This window comes from Miniopterus natalensis, chromosome 10 (assembly GCF_054644295.1).
Source record: "Miniopterus natalensis isolate mMinNat1 chromosome 10, mMinNat1.hap1, whole genome shotgun sequence".
Taxonomy (NCBI): domain Eukaryota; kingdom Metazoa; phylum Chordata; class Mammalia; order Chiroptera; family Miniopteridae; genus Miniopterus; species Miniopterus natalensis.
The window spans coordinates 47,570,258-47,593,160 of NC_142090.1; the positions used below are offsets into that span (position 1 = coordinate 47,570,258).

At 37.2% G+C, this 22,903-nt stretch overlaps 1 protein-coding gene across 1 annotated transcript in view; it reads right to left on the reverse strand.

The window, feature by feature from the left end:
* The window catches only part of MAGI2 (membrane associated guanylate kinase, WW and PDZ domain containing 2), a 1,282,556-nt gene that overhangs the window by 154,424 nt on the left and 1,105,229 nt on the right, over nt 1–22,903 (reverse strand). The window contains exons 11-12 of the mRNA XM_087821115.1: nt 13,534–13,565; nt 7,132–7,321 (exon numbers count right to left, since the gene is read on the reverse strand). Of these exons, the coding sequence (XP_087677241.1) occupies nt 7,132–7,321; nt 13,534–13,565 (222 nt within the window). The remainder of the gene's footprint in view (nt 1–7,131; nt 7,322–13,533; nt 13,566–22,903) is intronic.

Sequence of the window (22,903 nt, forward strand, 5' to 3'; positions counted from 1 at the left end):
TAACTTTCTTTATTAAAAGGAACCTGTTAGAAAAATAAATATTACCACAGTTATTTACAAAGCTATCTGAAAATAGTATTTTTGAAATTAGATTTCCAAATTAAAATCTACATATTAAAAATGGCAAGGACAGCTTAACTGAATTTACTGATCTTTTTAATCAATATATTATAACTACAAAGTGACACATAATGTGATATATTAGAAACTCCAGCTGAAAGGCAATTTTTTTCACAGATCAAACCATAATATAAATTATACTAAAGACAGCAATAACGATTTTTCTCATAGGAAAAAGGTACAGGAAATTAACCTTCATAGTACAGTTGAGGACATTTTAAATGATAATACTATTAATTTTTTCTAGTTTTTTTTTTTTTTTTTTTATGATTCTCATGCTAAAGTAACTGGTAAAAGTGTCTTAGCATTTACATGTCATCTTATTTTAATATTTTTATAGCACTCCAGAGAACATTTGTGGGTGGTACCTTAAGGCCATTGGACACCAGCAGTGTCAGAGCAGAGGAGGCAAGGCTTGATCTCGTAGTGTTTATTTATTTATTTATTTTAAATATATCTTTATTGATTTCAGAGAGAGGAAAGGAGAGGCAGAGAGAGAGAGAAACATCAATGATGAGAGAGTCATTGATCGAGTCCACAACCGGAGCATGTGTCCTGACCGGGAATCGAACACAGATTGCCTGGATCCTAGGTCGACGCTCAACCACTGAGCCACGCCCTGCTGGGCGATCTCGTAGTGTTTAGAAGAGAGGATGTTCTCTAGGAAGACCAGGTGGTCTTCCATGATCACTTAATAGCTGCCTGCAGCTATAGCATCCAAAAATTTATCAAAATATTTCTAAACCTATTGATATGTCCAGTTTGACCGTATTGGGTATTTAATCTCAAAGGCAAAGGAGACTGGAAACAGGTAGGCTCAAGCAGAAGCACCTGCACAGGGTTTGGAGCTCCGGTTGTGAGCACTATGCATTTCGTGCCTCTACTTGTTGTCATGTAGATCCCACCATCACTTTCCATTTAGTGTTTCCAGTGCTGTGCTGTGGTGGATAGTATTTTTATGCTGCCCCACCTTTCCAGTGGTTCTGCTGTTAGTGTGGGAGACAGTGCAAACTACTACCCTTGCTCAATAAAAACACGGAAAGAGCAGTAGAAAACAGATAGTTTAGAAATACAACCACCCATTTGTGATTAGCCATGAATTATATGTGCATTACAATACTGAAAAATAAAAGAATTCCACAATGAACAATGAACAACAAAAGAGCAGAATAAAAACCATAGATGTGAAAAACACAATTGTCCATTTTTGATCAGCTATAAATTATAATTTCATGTCAAGTATAGCACTAAAAAACAGTTTGCTCCTCCATTATGCCCTTTAATGGCCTGTGGTTACTTTAGATTGCTATGTTTGGTACGTTACTTACTGCCTATCATGGGGTAATGGTTCCTAATTTATGGAAAGAAAAACTGATTGTGTGAGCTCCTTTTAAAGAAATTCCAGAGGAATTTCTATTTCAAAGAGGTTACACTATAAGGATATTACACCATACGGATCCCTGACATTTTTATGTTCTTACATCTGAATGATGTCTTACTGCAAAGGAGTATGGACATGTTGTACCTCATAAATTGTTTATTTATAACTAAGGTTCAATGTGAAGAGAAAAAAATTTGGACAACTTCAGTCATAATTCAACTTGGGTTCATGCCAAGGTACAGAAGGGTGAGGGGGGAGTTTCAGGGAACAGGGATTGCTCTCTGCCTCTTTCTGTTTTCATCTGCTTGACTGCTCTAGCTTCCAAGGCTGCAGCGAGGAGTATGTCCAAGAAATGGCCCCATGAGCTGAAGATAAAACAAACCTTTAGAATAAGTCTGGCTTAAAGAAAACTGAAGCAACAGGACAAAGTCCTCATTCTTAAATCAACTTCATTAGTATGATCAAAACTTTATTTTGTAAGATTCCAAAGTCATCTTTGGGAAGCACTTTCTATTACCTTGCTTGACAATAAAGAGAGGAGTCGTGATAGCTACCTATCTACAGTTATGAGTGTGATCTTTCCTAGGGTCAGGAAGACAGACAAAATTAACTCCCTTTTGGCCCTATGATGATGTTGATGTTGAATCTGACTTATTCTCTGTGATAAGAATGAGAAGTTCATGACATGGTAGTTGAATGCATGAAGATTTGCTCCCTATTTTTCTACTTAGTTTGCTATGCTCTAGATTTGTACATATGTACAATGTTCTGGGTAGGGAGGGAGTTGTCTGGGAGTTTGGCTACTACGACAAGGCACCACGTAAGTCTTTTACTTCAAATTAAGCATAAAACATGTACAGGTAAAAATTCAGTTCACCAAATAAACTAACTTGAAAAAAATTATTTATCTGAGTAGGTACTAAAATTTTTATTTATGGCCTGTACATTTAGATATATGCTTTTCTTGGACAGTAATGATATCTATTTCTTTAATAGATAATGTGGTAAAGGGAAGCCATATAATTTATCATTCAAATGAGGACAACCTGAAGAGTGAAAGAAGAGCTATTAATAATTATACCAGGAAAACACGGGGCAGGACTGTTATAGGCAAATTGGCATGGATAGTCATTTCAGGTAGTCTCCTGGGTAAATAGGCCATCATAAAAGGTTTATCATATCAGAAACACGTATTTGAAGAGATGATGCAATCATAGAGAAAAAGAATGGCAGGAGGAGGTCAGAGGGGAAAGCAGTGAGGACCTTTAGAAAAAGGCTGTTTTTTCAAGGTTGGAAATGGTATACATAGTCCAACATTCAGACTGTTAGCACACAAACGGAGAAAATGCAAGCCCTTCCCCTTGTGATTGCAGAGAAAATTAAAACCCTTCTTTCATGAGATGCATGGGGAAAGGACAGAGGAGGCAGAACTGAAAAATGGCATGACTTATCCAGTAACTCAGAGGGGAGTATTTTCATTTGCTTTCACTTAAAAAAAAAGAGTAAGTAATGGGGACAGCAAGAAGTCAATTATCAAGAGAGGCTAAACCTAGAGAAAAGTAATGTTTATCTAAAAGCCTTGAGTAGAAAAGGGGGTGGGGAGATTTTTGCTCTTTTCTGGGAATTGCTGGTAATGACAGGGTCAATGCTTAAATAATGAAGACAAAATCCCAGAAACCCAATTGGTCAAAACTCCTTTTGGGATTTTTTTGGGGGGCATAATTCTTCTTTTATGTATATAAGCTTTAAACTTATGTGGAACTAAGTAGGTAGAAAAAAATTCTCTTTGCACAGACTTCTCCAATAAGGAATAATTAAATTTTTGATAATCAAAAGGTATTTAACACAAGACATTCTCTGGATTAAATGTCAGTTTTGCACATGGAACAAGAGAAAATATTGGTCTAATTGTCTAATTGTATTGAAACTACTGTCTGTGCTTACTGCACGATTTTTCATGTTAAAATACTGATATTATTTGCTGTGTTGTGTCATGTAGTCTCATTCAGAAATTGTTTTCTTGTCTCCCCAATTTTGCTGTAAGCTTTGGATGAGCAGAGATTCTTTCTTGTGGCTTTTCTCTTCTGGAGTACCCAGCACAGTTCTAGACACATACTGAGTGCTTCATTCATTCTTGTTGATTGATGTGGATCCTGGAGGTGTCACCTCCGGTCACTCTGCCTGATGTTCTGAGATCAGAGGCACGGCCTTCTTTGCTGGGGGGAAGAATCTTCTTTCTCTTTCTTCGTTCCCCCTCATCATAAGAAGACCTCATGAAGACGGCAGGTGTTTCTAGCTTTCCTCTATAAGCATGGACCTGTCATGTTCTGTTTCAGTATTCTATGGTTGCCTTTGTTTGTTTAAAATCACTAACATTTTCTCCCTAGGAATACATTTTTATTAAGATGTCCCATGCTTGCACATTAAAATGTTAGCATAATCTAATTATGAGCCAAATGAGGCACAGCAGCATTTACATCACTTGATAAATTTCCATCATTTGCAGGGGACGGGTGACTTGAACCCAAGCACTTCGTGACAGCAGTGATGTAACAAACATTCTGCAGCTCTGTACAGCAGAAGCTCGTGGGTGGAGGTACCTCCTTTTATTTGGTAGCTGCAACCCAGTTTTGAATATGAACACAAAAAAATCTCCTTAGCTTTAGATCTGGTTGTAAAGGAGGGTACCACGAGATCACTTTAGACCAGGGAAAAGGCCAAAGGACTTGGTTTAGACAGCATTGGTCAGGATTCCTTTCCAGTTTCTCCCTGGTCTCACTGATTTTTCTTTCAGAAAAAAACTTCAGGGGCACAAGAATAAATAGACCCAAACTTAAATATTATGCACGTGATTCAAAGGAATAAGAAGAGGGGTGGTTCGCAATCAAAGTTTTGAATATGGGCCTTTTGTTTGGATGCATACATTTCCCGATCATTTAAAAAACCTATTTGAGGATGATGAGAAATGGAATGAGCTTTCCCCCATTCATTAAAAAAAATTTTTTTTTGGTAAAAATTTAAATGAGAGACTGAAATTTTTTTATAGTTGGAAACCAGGAGTGTATGAGGCCAAAGGCCTGGTTTGTTCTTTTAAGCCACTCGCAGGTCCGAAAGCAGAGTGAACAGATCAGCTCTCTAGAGACCAGAGGAAGTGGCTTTTTTGGTTTCCTCAGTCTTTAGGGAAAAGCTTTCTTACCTTAATATGATTTCTGTGTCTCATTCACACTCCATTTAGTGTTATGAAATAACAGGATACAAAAGGATGGGAAAGAAAACGAACTCGCCCTTTTTTGGCTTCCTAAGAATTCTGACCCTGAAAACATTACTGTAACCTTAGAAAACAAGAGGGGGGAGGGGGAGCATGAACACAGTGGCAACCGCAGTGACATATGAGGGACACTGATGGGGGCTGAGGGGACAAGGTGGGGAACCAGGATGTTTGGTGTTCATGTGGCTGCAGAGCCAAAGGGAATAAAGTGCTCCCAGAGGGAGACTGGAGAAGAATGTTAGGGCAGGTTAAGGTGAATTGGTATGCTTGACTTGTTACAGGTGAGGAGTGGAAACGCAATGAACAGAAACAGCATTGCAACAGCTAGATAAAGAAATCAGAATTTTTTCAGGGTTGAAAAGAAGGTCATGCAATTCCTGCTTGGAAAATGAGGGCCCAACAGTATCAAGGCACCATAAAAAGAAGATGGAATATATACCAACATTGCCTTTGTCCTGAATAATAAAGCCTCGCATTGGTTTGGAAGCAGTTGACTAATGAAGGGACAAAAACAGAAGGAAGCACCTCTGGTTGCTTCCTAAATGTAATAAAAAAACTAAACAGCGGTGGCCAGTGTGGCTTAGTTGGTTGGAGCATCATTCCATACACCGGAAGGTTGTGGGGTTGATTCCTGGTCAGGGCACATTCCTGGTCAGGTTGCAAGTTTGATCTCTGGTTGGGGTGCTTATGGTAGGCAACTGATCAACTTTTTTTCTCGCATCGATGTTTCTCTCTCTCTCTCTCTTTCTCTCTCTTCTTTCCTCTTTCTCTAAAATCAATAAAAGCATGTCCTGGGATGACAATTAAAAAATCCTAAACAAGCCAAGGATGTGAGGATGAGATTTTAATCCTGCAGTGCGTTTCCACCTTCCATGTTAGAACTTCTGCTGTGTCTTGATCTTCATTTCTTTATACTTATACTTTTTATTTCCCCAAATTTGTGAGAACATGGCATATTACTCATTTTTTATATCTCCCCACAGTTCTGAGAGTAAAGTATTCAATGAATACTTGATTATTGAAGCATAAAAGGTATTAAGAACTCTGCTGAAATCTTTTCTTTTTTTTTCAGTTTAATGAACATTAATACCCTGAATTTATACCCTATAATATCTAGCTAAAAATGACTTCTTTATTCTTACTCTATCATTGCAAAGTCATTCTAACTATACAATCCTTTAAAGGCTTTTCACTTGTTTATCCAAAAGAAGAAGAATGAAATACATAGCCGATTATTTAAAAAATTTTGATGAAAATAATTTCTCAATGGCTTGCTGTCCTATTTTATCCACCAAAATTACTTTTACAAAGAGTTGAAGAGGGTGGGGAAAAGGTATTATGTCTACTTTTCCCCTACCAGCTGGGTGCATAGTTCTTGGCCTCTGTGCTCATCAAAGAGTAAGCAGATTTGAGATCCTCTGAGATCACACATAATTTAAAAACTTGCTATTCATGCTTCAGTGATAAAGTCGGAAATAAGACCCTGGCGGAACACCAAACCAAAGGAAATCAGCAGACCGTAAATGGGAGCGCCAGGGACCAAACCTTTCTCATTAGGCTAGGCTTCTTGATCCATTTACTCAGGCTCATATTATCCTGTGTATTTCCCTCACAGATTATACATCCATGCCATTCAGATTCCTGTCCTCTAACATTGGGCAGAAATGACCTGTTACATGGTGGAAAGAGGTACAATGAATGTATATACCATATTAAAAGCTTTTGTTGTCTAATATTTATAAAGTGCAATGAAATAATTTTAGAGGAGCTTCAAACAGGATGACAAGTGCACACACGATATTTTATTTTATGACTGAAATTTCAAATGGTCCCCACTGCATTAAATGAGAAGCAGAAGCTTCTGGTACAAATGATTGGCATCTGGCTCTGGGCTGCTTTTGGAGCCATCACTTTTATGATTGTGAGATAGGAAGACTTGGCTAACATTTACTCCCAGCCCTAAATTCTTCAGTGCCTGCATTGAAGGCTCCAAGAAAAATCTAAATTTAGTTCTCATGATCAGATTAAACTTAAAATCCCAAGCATTTCTTATTTGGTGACAAACAAAACTAGCAACCTCCTTCGCCCCCTCCCCCATCCCAAATACATTCCTGATTTTCCTTAGGGTCAATGGGGAAAAAATAGTCGATAAAATTTAACTAAAAGCTATAAGCTTTTTTTTTTTAGAGTCGACAGCTTTTTTTTTTTTTTAAAAGAAAGATTTAGATCAGCTGGTACTTTTGAGACAATTTTTGAATCTCAGAACATAAAATCACACCAGATCATTTCAGCCTCAATATAACTCCTGGCAGGGCTTCAGCTATTATGAGTATAACCCTTGTTTTATGTGGCTTTCACTTACGCCTACTTTCATAAATGGCTCTAGATTTCTCGTAGAGCTCATATGGGTCAGGCTTCCTTGGGTCAAAGGCCTCTGTTGAGTCAGGAAAGGAACTCCTGTGAAGGGCAGGTGGGAAGGGCAGGTTCTGCGGTATGGCCGGAGCAGATAAACTTGTCTGAGGACTGCCTTGATTCTCCCACCGGTCCATGATCTGGAAAGTGAAAGAGAATAGAGAGAATGACTGACAAATTCTTTCTTGCTGTTTCCTTTGTCACATACCACAATCCTCAACTTTAAGTTAGACTTTCTTGCCCTGTAGACTTTTCTTTGAAACATTTTAAAACTTTGGTGTGTCTTGAGAGAAACGATTCTATGTCTATATAAAAAGGTACCATAAACTGTTATAAATATAAGTGGTGCCTAAATTTTGAATGCAAACTTATATAACCTTGTCACCTGTAGGCTGGTAATTTTTAGCAAATCACTTAACCTCTCTGAGTATTTTTTCCCCCCCTATAAAATAAAGGTAACATGTATCTCAAGATAATTTATGTGCAAGTGCTTAGAAGTGTATGGAATTATTCCTTTTCTAATATGGTCCTAATATATGACACAATTTTTACTAAAACAAGAAAAAGTAGTCTGCACATGTTCGTTTGACACCTATACATATCCTGACAATCTCTTATACTTGAACACTCAATCACTTTCCTTACAGTTTATAAGTAATAACACAACCATCTGGGATTTATGAATTGTTCAAAGTCTTCTATGAAGCCTCATTTACTGCTGATCTGGTGATTTCTTCCCCCAAATACTGCTGCTGTTGCTACCACATAATTTATTAAAGGCTTATGGACATTTGCCAGTTTACCATGTCCTTCAACATACATTATCTTCTTTGATCCTCACCATAGCCTTGTGAGGTAGATAAAGCAGAGACTAACATCCTTTGATGTAGGAAAAAGCCAGGTTCACTGAGATCACCTCTTGGCACCGCCATCTTCACCTTTATTCAATAATCAACTGATTCCTCATTCAAACTTGCCTTTTACTTTCTTGCTTTGAATAAACCTGCTTTATGTAAAGATTAGATCAGGTTACTCTCTTGCCCAAAATTCTGCATTGGGTCAGCATGGTCCTCGGAAGAAAGGCCAAACTCCCTAGTGGGACATGAGGCAGATTCTACTACCTTTCTTATATCTGCTGATGGTCTGTCCTCTCATTCCCTAGGATCCATCAGGTTCTTTCCTGTCTGTGAACCTTTGCATTCTTTCTTAATTTCTCCTTCTATCTGAAAAGTTTACCCATTTTCTGCTCTTCCAAATCCCCTCATTTTATCTGGCTATTAGATTCAGATGAGGCATCTCCTCTTACAGAAGGCATTCAGTGACCATTCCTGATCTGGCTACATGTCCCTCCTACCCTCTCCTATCCTCTCACCACTCATTATACCTGACTGTAATTACAAGTCTTTTCAAACAGATCATGTTGGGGACAGAGGCTGCAGGGGATGCAGCTTTTCTCATTGTTGTATTGTCAACACATAGTAAGTCAGAAAATGTCTGGTGAATGAATGAAATCATCAAAAAAATATGGTCACTTGTTCTTTTTTCTAAAACCAGCTTTGATATACACTATTTTAAGCTCAACAGAATTGTAACTTTCTGTCCCCTACTGTATGGTCTTGCTTTTGTTTTCATGCTGGCTATATTTTGGTCAGGGCTTCAATGTCAGCTAGCTCTCATCTATCAATGATAAATATTTTAAAGAAGGAGGGGGTGTGAGATACCATGTACTGTACAGATCACTGTGTAACACAAAGGTCCCTGTGACCTGCTCACCTACATCAGACTGTGGCAGGGGTCAGGTGGACCAGCAAACTAAGAAAAAAAATGGGTTACTGACAATCTTTTCAATAAGATTGGTGTTATGGTCTAAATGTTTGTGTCTATGATCTAAATGTTTGTGTCTCCCCAAAATTCATATGTTGAAATCTTAACACCCAAGGTGATGGTACTAGGAAGTGGGGCGTTTGGGAGTGATTAGGTCATGATGGTGGAGCCCTCATGAATGGGATTAGTGCTCTTACAAAGGACTCTCAGAGAACTCCTCAGTCCCTTCTGCCAGGTAAGGTTACAGAGAAAAGCTGGCTATCTAGGAATTGGGCTCTCACCAGACATTGAATCTGCAGGAGCCTTGATCTTGGACTACTCTGTCTCCAGAACTGTGAGAAATAAATTTCTGTTGTATGTAAGCCACCCAGTCTATGGTATTTTGTTGTAACAGTCTGGAGGGACTAAGACAAGTGGTTTCATTTTCATTTGTTTTCCGTATGTGCCACTGACAAAGACTTCATTTGAACAAAGGCCCTATAACTAGCAAAGATGGAAAACCCTTAGTTGAGTTCAATTCCTTAATACTATACATAATCTCTAGAAGTGCAAAGAGGTCTAGTAGCTGTCAGTGGCAGATCCCGGGTCAGAACCATATATGACTGAAGGCTTTTTTACATAATAATACATTGAAAAGAATAATTGGTAAATGTGCTTAGAGTTTTGGCTTATTTTATGCCTTTTGCCCCCATTTAGTAAAAATCTTGAAATCTATACTTCATAATTCATTTGATAACAAAATTCATCTAGGATGCCATTCTGAGTCTCTTTGGTCATCCATCCTGAGTATCTTTGCTATCATGGGAAGATCCACATTTGTGGCTAAAGGCATATTCATTTCTATTTTTCACTTTGACCTTAGATACCACATGGATGCATTCTGGCTGTTACTTCCCCCTCCTGTTCCCAAATATAAGATATTAAATTCTAAAAAGTCAATAAATTAGGAACATGATCTGAGTAGCTGTCGTATCTCACTTTGTCATCATAGGGATGCAGCAACCCTCTAGGTCTTTCTCCCATCTTTCAGTCAGGGTTATTCGATACCCACAGAGTTCTTGCTGGTATATGTATTGTTCATGAACAGTCATTGGAGCAAACATGCTTCAGGTGAAATATTAGCATTTGTAAAAAAAATTCTTAAAACTACAGAACAAATAATGCTTTGGGCACTCTTTGGGAAAGTTTCTGTGGCAGATTGACAAATTCTACAATTTTGTTAGCACAGAGATGGGGGGATTAGTTGAGTTCAGTTCATGCTTAGTAAAGCATTCACAACACCTTGCGGTGACATTCATCAACCCTCAAGTCACTCCGCCAGGGTTTCTTAAAAGACTGCTGAGCAGCAAATCACTGTGCCCATGAAATTACTGAAACAACAGATTCACAGTCTTGCAACCCTATACCCAAATTGAGTTATTAGTTGGCTGCCACCCAAAAGATCATGGAGCAAGTCACAGCTCTGGGGTCAGAGATCACCCCCTGCTCACTGGGGCTGTGGTGCTGGTCTGACAGCACCTTTTGAAGGGTGCCCTCTGTTGACTTCTCCCTTCTTAGACAACTTGGTCTTTGGACTTTTGCTTTCCAGTTGGGACTCTGTGCTCACTTGTTCCTCTTAACCTTCATGAACCTAGATTCTGATCCTGTCCCCTTGTCCAGGCCATAGGCCTCCCTTGATCTTCCTGGCCATGACTTGCCTAGAGTTGTGCTATTGGCCAGGCTTCTTCTCAACAAGGCTTCTGATTGGGCCTTGTCCAGTCCCAGTGATGTCCATACCTACGCTGATATTTATAAACATCTCACTAGAGTAAGGAAAAATGGAAGAGAAGTTGTTTTCTATATCTGGAAGAAGTTTATCTCTGCTGGCCTTGGTGAATGAATGAACGCCTGACTGTATGAGAGGGCAGCCACCTAAATATCACTGAACCAAGTAGACATGCAGTCTACAACAGGGCATCAAACGGTAAAATGGAAAAACCCAATCATGGTGTGGTTAATTTTTTAAACCCAACCTTCTTATTCTAGGATGCACACTGGGAGGAGAGGGCTTGTGAATAAATGCAGGTTCCCCCCAAACCTCATGAAATACTCTATATAGAAACTGTTTGCTCCTATAGAAGCTGGGGCAGTTTAAACATACCTGCTCATTATTTTAAGGCATTTGGCTTGATTTTGTACACAAAGAATGAACTTGGATCCCTTCCAGAAGAAGAGAATGAGAACTCACTATAATTAGTGAATTACTTGTTAAACGGGAAGTGACTTTCTTGACTAGGACTGACTTAAGATGTGGATCAGTAGGACAGAAGAAGGTCAGGAAGCAACACAAGACCAGGAGGAGAGAGTGTATAAACCCACATGCTGTGGGTATATATTTATATATTTGTTTAAATGAGTAGTTTAGCAAACTATGTTCTTTCATAAAGTGATTAATTTATTGAGTTTATGCATAAAGGGTCTGCATTCTAGGACGATGGCAGTTTATACTTAGAGCTCAACATGTAGAGCTCTGTTTTAAGCACCTTACATGGATTAACTCACAAACTCTTCACAATCACCACCTGAGTGGGGTGTTATTATTGTCCCCATTTTACAGATGTAGAACTTGGGATACTATGAGCTTAAGCAGTACATTGTAGTTCACAGAGCTAGAAGCAAAATTTGAATCCAGGCAGGATGGCCTCAGAGCCTGCACCCTAAATCACACACCATACTGCCTTTATTATAGTTCTTAGTCTAAAGAATTTCTGACAGTTAAGTGGATGATATTAAATCGACAGTCATCTGTCTTCACTCAGCCTAGGACCCAGAAGGCCAAGCTTTAACTTTTCATGGCTGTATGGGTTCAGGATTAATTGTAAATTGAGTTCTATAAAACCTTTTTTGGAATTATTGACTATGGATGTAATTACTTAATGACAGCAAATGCTATAATTATGCCAAATGGCATAATTTGTATAAATGTGGTACATATAAGAAAACCACTAAATTGCATAATTGTAGCACCATGATGAGGTCACAAAGTTCCTTGTTAAATTAAATAAAGGCATGTATAACTATGGAGTACAGATTTAAATTTGATAAAAGGAAAGAATTATTTAGCTTTTGGCTAAGATAAAACAAATTTCATTTTAAACACTTTTAAATACCTCTTTTCAAAATCACATCATTACTAAGTGGTTTACTAAGCCCAAGTAGGTGTGGTTTTCCCATCTGATATTCTCTGGGGGCCAGATGAGCCAAATCCAAAATGAGGACATGCGTGGTGAGGGTGTTCTGCAAGCCCTGGCACCGTCAGTTCCTCATCTCCAGCTCCAGGCTTCATCTCTCTTTGAGAGAAGCCTGGAGCTCAGGCATATTATGGGGCTCAATAACACTTTATTTTCATGTCTTCAAACCATTTTCAAGACATGTTATTTAATTAAACCAGTTATTACACTTGAAAAGTATGCAAAATTATATTATCTCCATTTCTAAAATGAGAAAATCTAGCAGTTAAATATTCCCTCAGTAAAAGAAATAAGAGAAGCATAAAATTAACTCAAGAATTCCCTACTCACTGGCCACATGAGGGGCACTTTCTTCAGAGCTGATTACTGTCAGAGGAAAGAAAAAAAGGAGGTGGAAGATGTGATTCCCTGAGTATTTTTGAACTTGAGTCACTTTGTTGTAGCTCTCTGTTAGTCATGGGTTTTACACATTCCAGTCAGGGTAGTGTATTCTAACACACCATAACATGGGATCCTGGAAAACCAGTCCCAGCTCTTGGGACTTGGAAAATTACTAATTTCAATCTAATGGCAAGTAAAGATTATTTCTAATTGCAAAACCAACTTGGTTAACCAAGCCTTACAAAAAGATTACAAAGTCCATCAGCCTCCTATACTGGCATCAAAATTATAGGATGATTCATAAAGGAAGTAGGTCCAGAGAGGTTATGTGAAGGCAGAGATCGCCAGTATCTGAAGAAGATTCAGAAGCATCACTTTGAGTGATTGTCAGGTTTGGTGGGATACACACACACACACACACACACACACACACACACACACACATATTTTCACACACATATATATTTAGCTCTGCATACATTAAGACGTAAATATAAATATACAAATATATTCAGAGCTAAATTTTTCTGGACTCAATCCAATTTGCAGGTCAAGACCTCTAGGCCTGTAATTTGCATTGTTTCCAAAAATTCCATGTTATAAAGACTATAGTATTTCAGACAGGGGGAAAAATGTTTCTAAAGTATTTTCAGTAAACTAATGAATAGTGTTTATGGTCATTTTGTAAGTATACTTATTAAAAAACAGGCAGCTATGCCTTTATAAGAAAGTAAGATGAGTTATTTGTATTTGTGGGAAAAATACGATACAAACAGACACAGAAGATTTGCTGTTCTGACATCACAGAATCTCAGAAGTGGAAGAGATTTTGAGGTCACCCAATTCACCAACTCTTGCTTAATGAGAGTGCAATAATAACTAGAAATAAAGAAAGAAGCATAATAATTCCAACTTACAGGCTTTGGAGTTTTCCATGGAGAAAAGAAACCTGTAATAAAGAAAACAATATTTGAACTTTGAAAATATACCCTACGGCCACTTATGAATGGCATGATATTAAAATAATTGTGAGTCACCTTAAATTAGTTAGCAGCAAACAATAATAACCACAAAAAATTCTGCCTGGCTGTATAGTTTTTTTTTTAAGGAGTCAGATAATTAGTGAATTGAAGAACATTTCCTTATTTGCAGCTGAGGATTCTGAGGCACAGAGTAGGTGAGTAATTATGTGGCAAATGGTCAACCATTGTACAAGATCTAAAATTGGTCATCCTTAGGGGTTTCTGTGGCACAGCCTTAGCTGGAGAATAAGAGAGTGAAGAGAGAAGAGAGGAGAGAGGGAGAACATAGAACTTTAAATTTTAATACCTTTGCTTAGTATTTGGAGCCAGGTGGGTACTAGACTTACATAAATTATATAAATGTCTAACTACTGTGCTGTACACCTGAAACTAATATAAAATAATGAATGTTAACTGTGAGATTAAAAAATTAAAAAAGAAGTACTTCTGCTTTATGTACCTGCTTTATGTAGTTAAAAATCGGTCAACAAGACTTTATTAGTTCTACATTTAAAAATAATGTATATAGCTATATCGTGAGTCAGATTCTATTCTAACTTTTATGGGGCTGTTCTCCCACTGAGATCTTCTTTAGAGCAGATATCTATTGTATTACTCTAACATCTTAGTGTTAGCACAATGTTTTGCATGAAGAAGTAGCTCAAAATGTTTGTTGATTGAATGAGTCATATATCATCAAAACCATGTTTTTTTTCAATGTATTGAGCCCTTTCTATTATCACAAATTGTATGGTAATTGGACTGACTCTGTGATCCAAATGACCATTAAGACAATAAAGGACACATTAATTCCCTATTCTTTTTTCCTTTATTATGATTTTATCATATGGTATTAGTTTTTAAAAAAATACTAGTAAAAACAAGCTTAAACATAATGGAGGTGGTGGTGGTGGTGAAGGCTGCTGTATATTGATCCTAGCAAGCCAAAACATAATCTAGTGCACAAAACAAAAGTACTTTCTTTCATGTCATACCTTCCCCTTGTCATCAATTTTACTCATTGCAATGTTAGGTGGCATCTGATAAAATGCCCAATAAAAAATGAAATATTGAAACTATGTCACATACATATAGTATGTTATCTCTTTTAAAAATGGGAATTGTAAAAAATGGGACTTTATGGAAGCCATAACCCATTTATAGAAAATACCTACAGAAATCTGAATGCACAATTATCTAGATGCATAAGCAATCTAATGCAGGCAAAGCATAAATACTAACTGCATCTAAATGCAGTGTTGTGAAGAAATGATGCTTCATTTTATGAAAAGAGTGAACGTCTATAATCAATCATGTTTCTCAGTTTTCCTTGGAACCTAGAGTTACATTTTATACATTTATGTTTATTTATTTATTTATTTATTTATTTATTTATTTATTTATTTATTTATTTTCAATTTTCACTTGAGGATATGTTTTTATTGGTTTTAAAGAGAGACGAAGGGAGAGAGAGAGAAAGAAACATGGATTTGAGAGAGAAACATCAATCGTTGCCTCCTGTACATGCCCCTCCTGGGATTTGAACCCACATTGGTAATCGAACCTGAAATCTTTTGATGTATTGGATGATGCTCCAACCAACCAAGCCACCCCGCCAAAGCCAGAGTTAAACTTAAAGTTCAAGTGTAATAGCCATCTTATTTAAGGAGATTGGTAGAATTAACTCACTTTCTCACATACTCTATACGTTCTTATCTCTCTTTCCAACTAATGAAAAAAAAATTTGTTTCAAGTGTAGTTTGATTAATCATAAGGATTTATTATAAGGATTTAATCACACCCTCTTTAGAAATATCTCAGAGTAAAAATTACAGATAAATAAATACGTAATTACCTTTGATTCACTCTATACAATGACAATGAAAACAATTTGACCACTAATTATAAAGTTAAAAAAAAATTTAACTTATTGGACAATTAACCATTATTTTCTGCAAAGGATAATATTTATTTGCTGTTTGATGAAATTGCCAGCAACAAATCTTTTGAGAAACAATGTCATTTACACATTCTCACAATTCCAAAACACTCAACTATTCCCTCTAGTTTCTTTGTGTTATCACCTTACTGAATGCCCAAACGGATTTTTGAGTATTTGCTATTTTACATTTGTTAGGGACTGGGAGTTTCTTAGACTTTGATACAGATGCATTGAAAATGGTTCCTCTATTATGGAGCTCTCATCTCCACATGGGACATTATCTTAAACAATGATTATTTCTCCTACAGAACATGTGTAATCATCTGACCCATCAGCAGTTATGGTGCCAGAACTAAAACGGACTAAGAGGGACACTGGTCAAGATCAGACAAGGAGAGAGGGGTGTTTAATTTGACCACCTTTCATCATAGGCATTTTGGCTTCCCATTCCTTTAAGGCTGTTTCATTCGGTCTAACCTCAGATCATTGGCATGAACCAGGACTTCTTTACTGCTCCCATTATGGCAGTTTCTGGAATAACTCTAATGCCCAGTTGTGCCCCACAGGCTTTTTCCTGTGTCATTGACAAAAAGAAGCTGCTTGCTGAGGAACAAGTAATTTTAGGTAGTAAGAAATGGTATCAGAATAGATTTCTTTAAATATAAATAACATGTGATCCTTTGTGTTTCTTTGGCAAATTATCACTCATGCTATAAACATTTAAATTAAGATGAATAGAAAACATCTATTTTGGATACACTCAATTTGACCCTATTAAGCTAGAAGGTCAAGTTTTCTACATGATTAAACTTCAATTTCCTGCTTAACTTCATTGGAAGAACTACAGAAATACTGTAATAGTGTGGGTCAAAGTATTATATATTGTAAATGTGCAATAATTTTTGTAGAGATGGCTCCTCTAGGAAACTTAGTATATTCCAATTAACATTAAAATCCCCTAAACAAAATAAAAACTTTTAAATCTTTATTTCTGCAATTTTTCTTTTTCTGAAATCATTCTGGTTGGGGATAGATCCCACAAGCAAGTTAGGCTTGGATTGCTGAGGCTATTACTTTTGGGCTTCTCGCCACCCGTCTTCACAGGGAAGCAGGAAGAGGGATATAGACATATTTTTCTTAAGCCTTTTTGAGCTAACAGTCTTCCTTATAAAACAAAGTTCATAGAAAAGAGTTTTTTCTCTAAAATAACAGTAACATGCCTTTATGTTTTAGTGTATTTCTGGCCTTTGTTTCCCCTAATTCTATAGAAAGCTGTATAATTCCCTTATGGGATTAAAATTTCTTTATAATGGCCCATATTTTCCACACTGATCATTTATTGGTGTGTATACAAATGCAAAAATATTAATCCTGATTCTTAAGACCACAAAAGTTGAGGACCTTGAGGTACATTTATAAGCTAACTAAAACATGAGTAGAAACATTAAAGGAAAAAAGTAAAATGGAAATATTTAGATGTAGCTAATAAGAAAATTTAGATGCACTTAATAAAAAAAATCACAAAACTGAATTAAGTTTCTAAAATCTGTCTTCTTTAGAACTGGAAATAAAACTTAAATATGTTTTTAATTCTGTACCTAAAAGCACAGTGAGATGGATAGAGAAACAGAAGCACAATGCAAATAGACAAGAAGTTCTGGCATTTAAAAATGGAGGCAAAGACAATTAAAACAACTTTTAATAAACTATTGGTATATGGTTGCACAAGAAATTATAACATGCCCAGCTAAATTTTAATTTCAGATAATTAATGAAAAATGTCTTCTATACTGTACAAGACATATTGCATAGGACATACACTAAAAATTATTTGCTATTTGTCTGAAATTAATTTAACTGGAAATTCTGTATTTTTATTTGCTAAATATGACCACCCTATAGAGGTAACATTTATATGTCCTGGCAACCATTTAAAAATAAAAACACAACAGTAACATCTATTATGGGTAATATCCATTCAACTCAGTAAAAAACCCAGAAAATATTTCATATTTCCTTTTCTTACACTCCCTCCAATATTTGATTGACAGGACTCTTGCTACAGAGAAACTGAGAACATTTCCTCTGCTACACTCATCACTGGGATCAATTTGGAGTAACACTGGGCAATTTTTTGAAATTCCTAAGAATTTCCCCAAACAGAACTAAATCTTTCAACACGCCTCCACACTCCATTTGATATGTTGGGCTCCCATTTGCAGGATGTAAAATGGTTTCTTCTTCAACTGACGTATTTGTTGTGCTACAACCAATGACTCTGGTTTTGAAGATTAACATTATAGTTTCAAATATTTTATAGGGGATTCTACAATTACTAAAAATGGTAGAGATGCAGGGGGGAACACTTTCTATTTCTCCTTTTCTTTAAGTAATGGAAAAAGAATAGGATCACTTTGAAAGAAAGACTTGTTGCACTGAAGATGTCCACACCCTTGATTATCAAAAGCTGTGTTCTGTTTTGCTTAAAAAAGAAGGAAGACAAAATGATGTGAATGTACTCAAAGTCACTGAGCTGTACATTTAAATATAATTGATATGGCAAATTTTATGTTATGTATATTTCACTAGGGTTAAAAAGCAAAGCAGTAAAGACGATGACAAAGAACAAAGGGAGAACAGGAGTGTGTGCGTATCGTATGAGTGGGAGAGAATAAGAGGGAGTGAGAAAGAGAATGCTTTTCACAGTCCCGGGGAACCTCGCTGGAGGACAGGGCATGCCCCTGAGCAGCCACGAAGACCCTTCCACCTCTTCAGTTATTCTTTCTCATAAAAGATTGCAAGCAAAAAGGAAACCTGTGCTCCTGCTACAGTTCTGAAAGTATCTCAGGGACTGTGAGAAACTCCTCCAATAGAGGGAATCTTTTCTTTAAAGTTTCCCAAAGGGGAAAAAAAGCCCCAATATTTTCAGAATATCCAGTTGGGGCTAATTAGTGGGAAAAATACCACTAACATGGTTAATCTTTAAGGATCCTCCCATTTTCCCGCAGGCTGGCAAATTTTTCATAAAAAATTCAGCCTTAGGTAAATGTAAGCCGGCAGGGTAATGAGTTAATTTCCATTAAAACTAGTTCAATGTTATTAGCTTTCTTCTGGTTTTTGACTGATTCATGTATTTCTTATTAAAATTCATTAAATGGGCTGAACCCTGCAGTTCCTTTAGATAATTTGTTTAAGCTATTTGAAGTCAGTAAAAGGGCAATTCTTCTTAATGAAACTGACCTGGGCCAAGAAACGACCTTCCATTAGGCAAGCATGGAAGATACGCTACGATATGTGGCAGCCAAACCTCATATCGGCACGTTTCAGCCAAGCAAAATAGTCAGTTTGCAAAGAAAATGTCAAATTGGTTGCCATCTTTAGCCTGAAGATCTGTTTTTCTGTGGCTTTCTCTATAATACTTTAACAATGATTCTTTCTCCATCTTTTTAAAAAAAGTGTTTTTCTTACAAACACTACAAAGTGTTTTCAAATGGCCATTTCCCCCTCGCTTTGTTCCTTATGGACAGAATAATCCGACCGTTTCAAGTAATCCTGATGAGTATCTAGAAAGGATAAGCCTACACAAGTTGCTTTCTGATAAATGAAGCAGGCCTGGTGGGTAGCTCAAACAGGAATAAAGGAATGGACTGGAAGAAGAACTGTCTCCAGGAGGCTAAAACTCAGCGTGAGGTGAGGTTTGCAGAAAATATTAGCAACTACAAAGGGCCTTTTCTTTATGGCCTAGGCAAGACCAAGAGCAATGAAGAGAGAAACTGCTCTGTACGTTAACGGCACACTGTGGACAGCTGGCAAAGAAAATGTGGAAGGATATCGGTGTTTGCAAATAAAAAATTCCAATTCTGAGAGTAATATATTTTTTACAATATTGAATGTATAATGATAAATGATGAAGTATTCTGTTTTCTTTTGAGAAAAAAATCTAGAAACATTTTTAAATAATTTAAGACAAGTTAGATGTCTGTTTTGGAACTTTACATCAACATTAAATGAATATTTATTGAGTTGTGAGTGTCTCACAAGCACCATGAATTCAACACAGCAAAAGTGGAATCTTTGACCTTTCCCCCCAAATCTTCTCTTCTGTGGTCCCTATTTTGATAGATTTCACTTGCTCCTCTAAGTTTTTAAGACAGGAACATGAAAGTCATTCTTAATATTCCCCCTTCCTCTAACTTCCTTATCACTAAATTCTGTCTATTCTACCTCCAAAATCTATTTCAAATTCACTTCTCTCCATCTCCACAGCTGCCATCGTAACCCCTCCCCCACTCCATCATTTCTTGCGTGACCAGAAGCAACAGCAAATTTGCTGATCTCGCAGAATCTGATCATGCTTAAAATCCTTCAGGGATAGAACATTTAGGGTAGAATACAAAACCTACAAGTCCCTACATAAATTGTTCCCTCCCAATTATTGTTCCCTCTAAGTTACTTAGTTCCAAGACACCTCATGGGTTCTCCTCTTTAATCACTTAAGTTCCCTGACCAAGACAGGCTTTCTAACCACAGGGCCTTTTCACAATCTCATTTTAGTTGCCCTCTCTTTGTCACTCTTCACATAGCTATCTCTAACTCCTTCTGTATGTGTCAGCTGAAATATCTCTCCTCAGGAAAGATGTCCCTGACCTTTCATTAAATCAAAGTTCTCTATATATTTTCCTTTATATGGCACGCATTAATCACTAGTTGTAATTATGTTTATGAAGTCATATTCATGTAATTATATTAGTGAAATTATTACTTTAATGCCCATCCCCCAACTAGAGTATAAGCTCCATTTGGAGAGGGATAATTTCTATTTGCTCACAATGTACTCGCAGTACTTAGCACAATGCTGACAGTAGATACTTTAATAGACACATTTGATGAATTAATAATAGTAGTGAAGGATAAGGAGAGTAGAAGAGACAAACTCATGAGATGCTTAGGAGAACTGATGAAGCATGGTGATTTGCTCATGGTGGAGGAGTAGTATAATGGAGAAGATAAAATTTATAATGACCTCTGTCTTGGAACCTGAATGGATAATGGTGTCATTAGCTGAGGTGAGAAGCATAGGAAAAAGACTTCTTAGAGTGGAGTCTAGCAAGTTAGGTTATGGGAAAAATGAGTTTGGGGTACTTCTTGGGAGTTTGGGTTCAAGTAATTTGAACTACATTTTGAAGTTTGAACCAAAGTGAGTTTGGTTTCAGTCATGTGGTAGTTGGCTTTATTGTCTGGTAGTCAGTATGGGTATCAGGTTAGAGATCTAATGAGTCAAGTTAAACTTAAAATAATGCAACGAAGTTGTATAGCGTGAAAAGAGAACTCCTTAGGGTGTGCAGAAGAATGAACGTAGTGTCTGAGAAGTAACAGAGAACCAAGTAAAGAGAAAGTTTCAAGAGCTGTAAAGAAAAATATTCATAAAACAAGGCTTTCAGTGGTTTGTCCAATAGCAGGGTCTCCAGCAGCCTCGGTGGAGGCAGTTCAGTTGCTACAACAGAGGCAGAGGCAGATTTCAGTGGGTTTGATTGCATGGGAAGTGAGGAAGTAGAACTGAGAAATAGTTATAAGGTTGAAGAGAGTGTCATAGTGACTATGGGGGCATATAAACCCCATGAAGGGAAACTGTCTTTTGGTATAAGCATGCTTACATTCAGATGAGAAGGTTCCCAAGCAGAGACAGTGTGTGAAGATTCAGGAGGAAAGGGGGTAATTGCTGAACATATTTCTTGAGAAGACAAGAGAGGATGGAATGTAAGGCACAAGGGAAGACATTACTCTTAACGGAGAGAGAAGAGCATCCAAAGTCCTTATCGAGAGGCTGGGGCGCATCTATGCTGGGGGACCTCAGGGGTTTGCCCTAAGAGCCAGGATGGAAAACTGGGCAGGAGAACTTATGGTGGCTGAGAATGGTGAATGCAGTGAGGGTTTATAAGGGTTGATTAAGCAGGGAAACTGGAGGAGAGAAAAGGCATAACCGGTATGGCAATGTTGGGTTCAGGGGAGTGAGGCAAAGATATAAACCAAAAACTATTTCTGAGACAGCACAATGGAGAAGTTATGCACACAGCATATGGGGTAAAAATGACCTGGGTACCAGTCCCAGCTCCACCTCTCACTAGTTTTGGGGTCTCGTATATGCACGGGAGAGCTTATACTACCAGCACTAACTCTTGGACTCTCAGGGAGACTCTGGGTTTGCTTTGTGGGTCGGATCTGGGTGACTGTGAGCAAGCTCCCATTCCCTCTAAGGCTCAGATTCCTTATCTGTTACAAAGTAAAAATAATAATAAGAATTATTTTAGTGAGAACTGAATAATAATGCACTTTATATTTTATCAATATAAAATGGTGTACCATTCCATTTAATGCTTTTGATGCATTCTGAATTCTTTTTCTACAAAATAAAGGCCTGCTTTTCAGAATGGTGTTCAACAGTTTATTGTCACAATAGATGCATATTATTTTTTTCACTTAGTTGTATTAGGTCTTTTGCTCCTTTAAACTTCCTTTTAAGTTCTTTTAAGCTGCCTTTTGCTATATGGAATATGTTTTGTTTTGATTTGCTTAAAACAAAGCAAATCATTGTTTTCATCCCATTAATGTTTTCCATGAAGTTCCTTCTGATCCTGGTTAGAGGAGTAAGGTAACCCACTTAAGCGCACTCAATAGTCCTACTCTAGTATAAACTGTACTCTCAGTTTATAGTGATCATGTTATAATTGTTCTTTTATGAACTGTTTATAACTTTACATTTTCCTGTAACTATTTATACAATGATTGCTTAGGCTTAACCAAGTAAACTGGTTTTAATGCTCACCATAATTTCTTTTATACCACTATTCCCCCATTTGGGGATTGTGAATTTTGGTTCTCTATTAGTAAGTGTCCTCAAATTTTCAGAAACAGTCTATGTTTGATGTCATAGGTAGAACAGTGGTCTGCTAAAGACGTCTACATCTTAATCCTTGGAACCTGAGCACATGTTACTTAATATGACAAAAGGGATTTTGTGGACTTGACTAAGATTAAGGACTGTGAGCTGGGGAGAGTGTCTTGAATTATCCAGATGGGCCCAATCCAATCATACAGGTCCTTAAAAGTGGAGAACTATTCCTGGCTGCAGACCGAGAGAGATAGCAGTGTGGAAGGAATCACTTTGCTATTGCTAGCTTTGAAGATGGAGGGAAAAAAAAGGTCAAAAGCCATGGGATATGGGAGGCCTCCAGAAACAAAAGGCAAACAAATGGATTCTTTCCCAGAAACCTCAGAAGAGAACGCTGCTCTGCTGACATGTTGATTTTAGCCCAGTGAGACCTG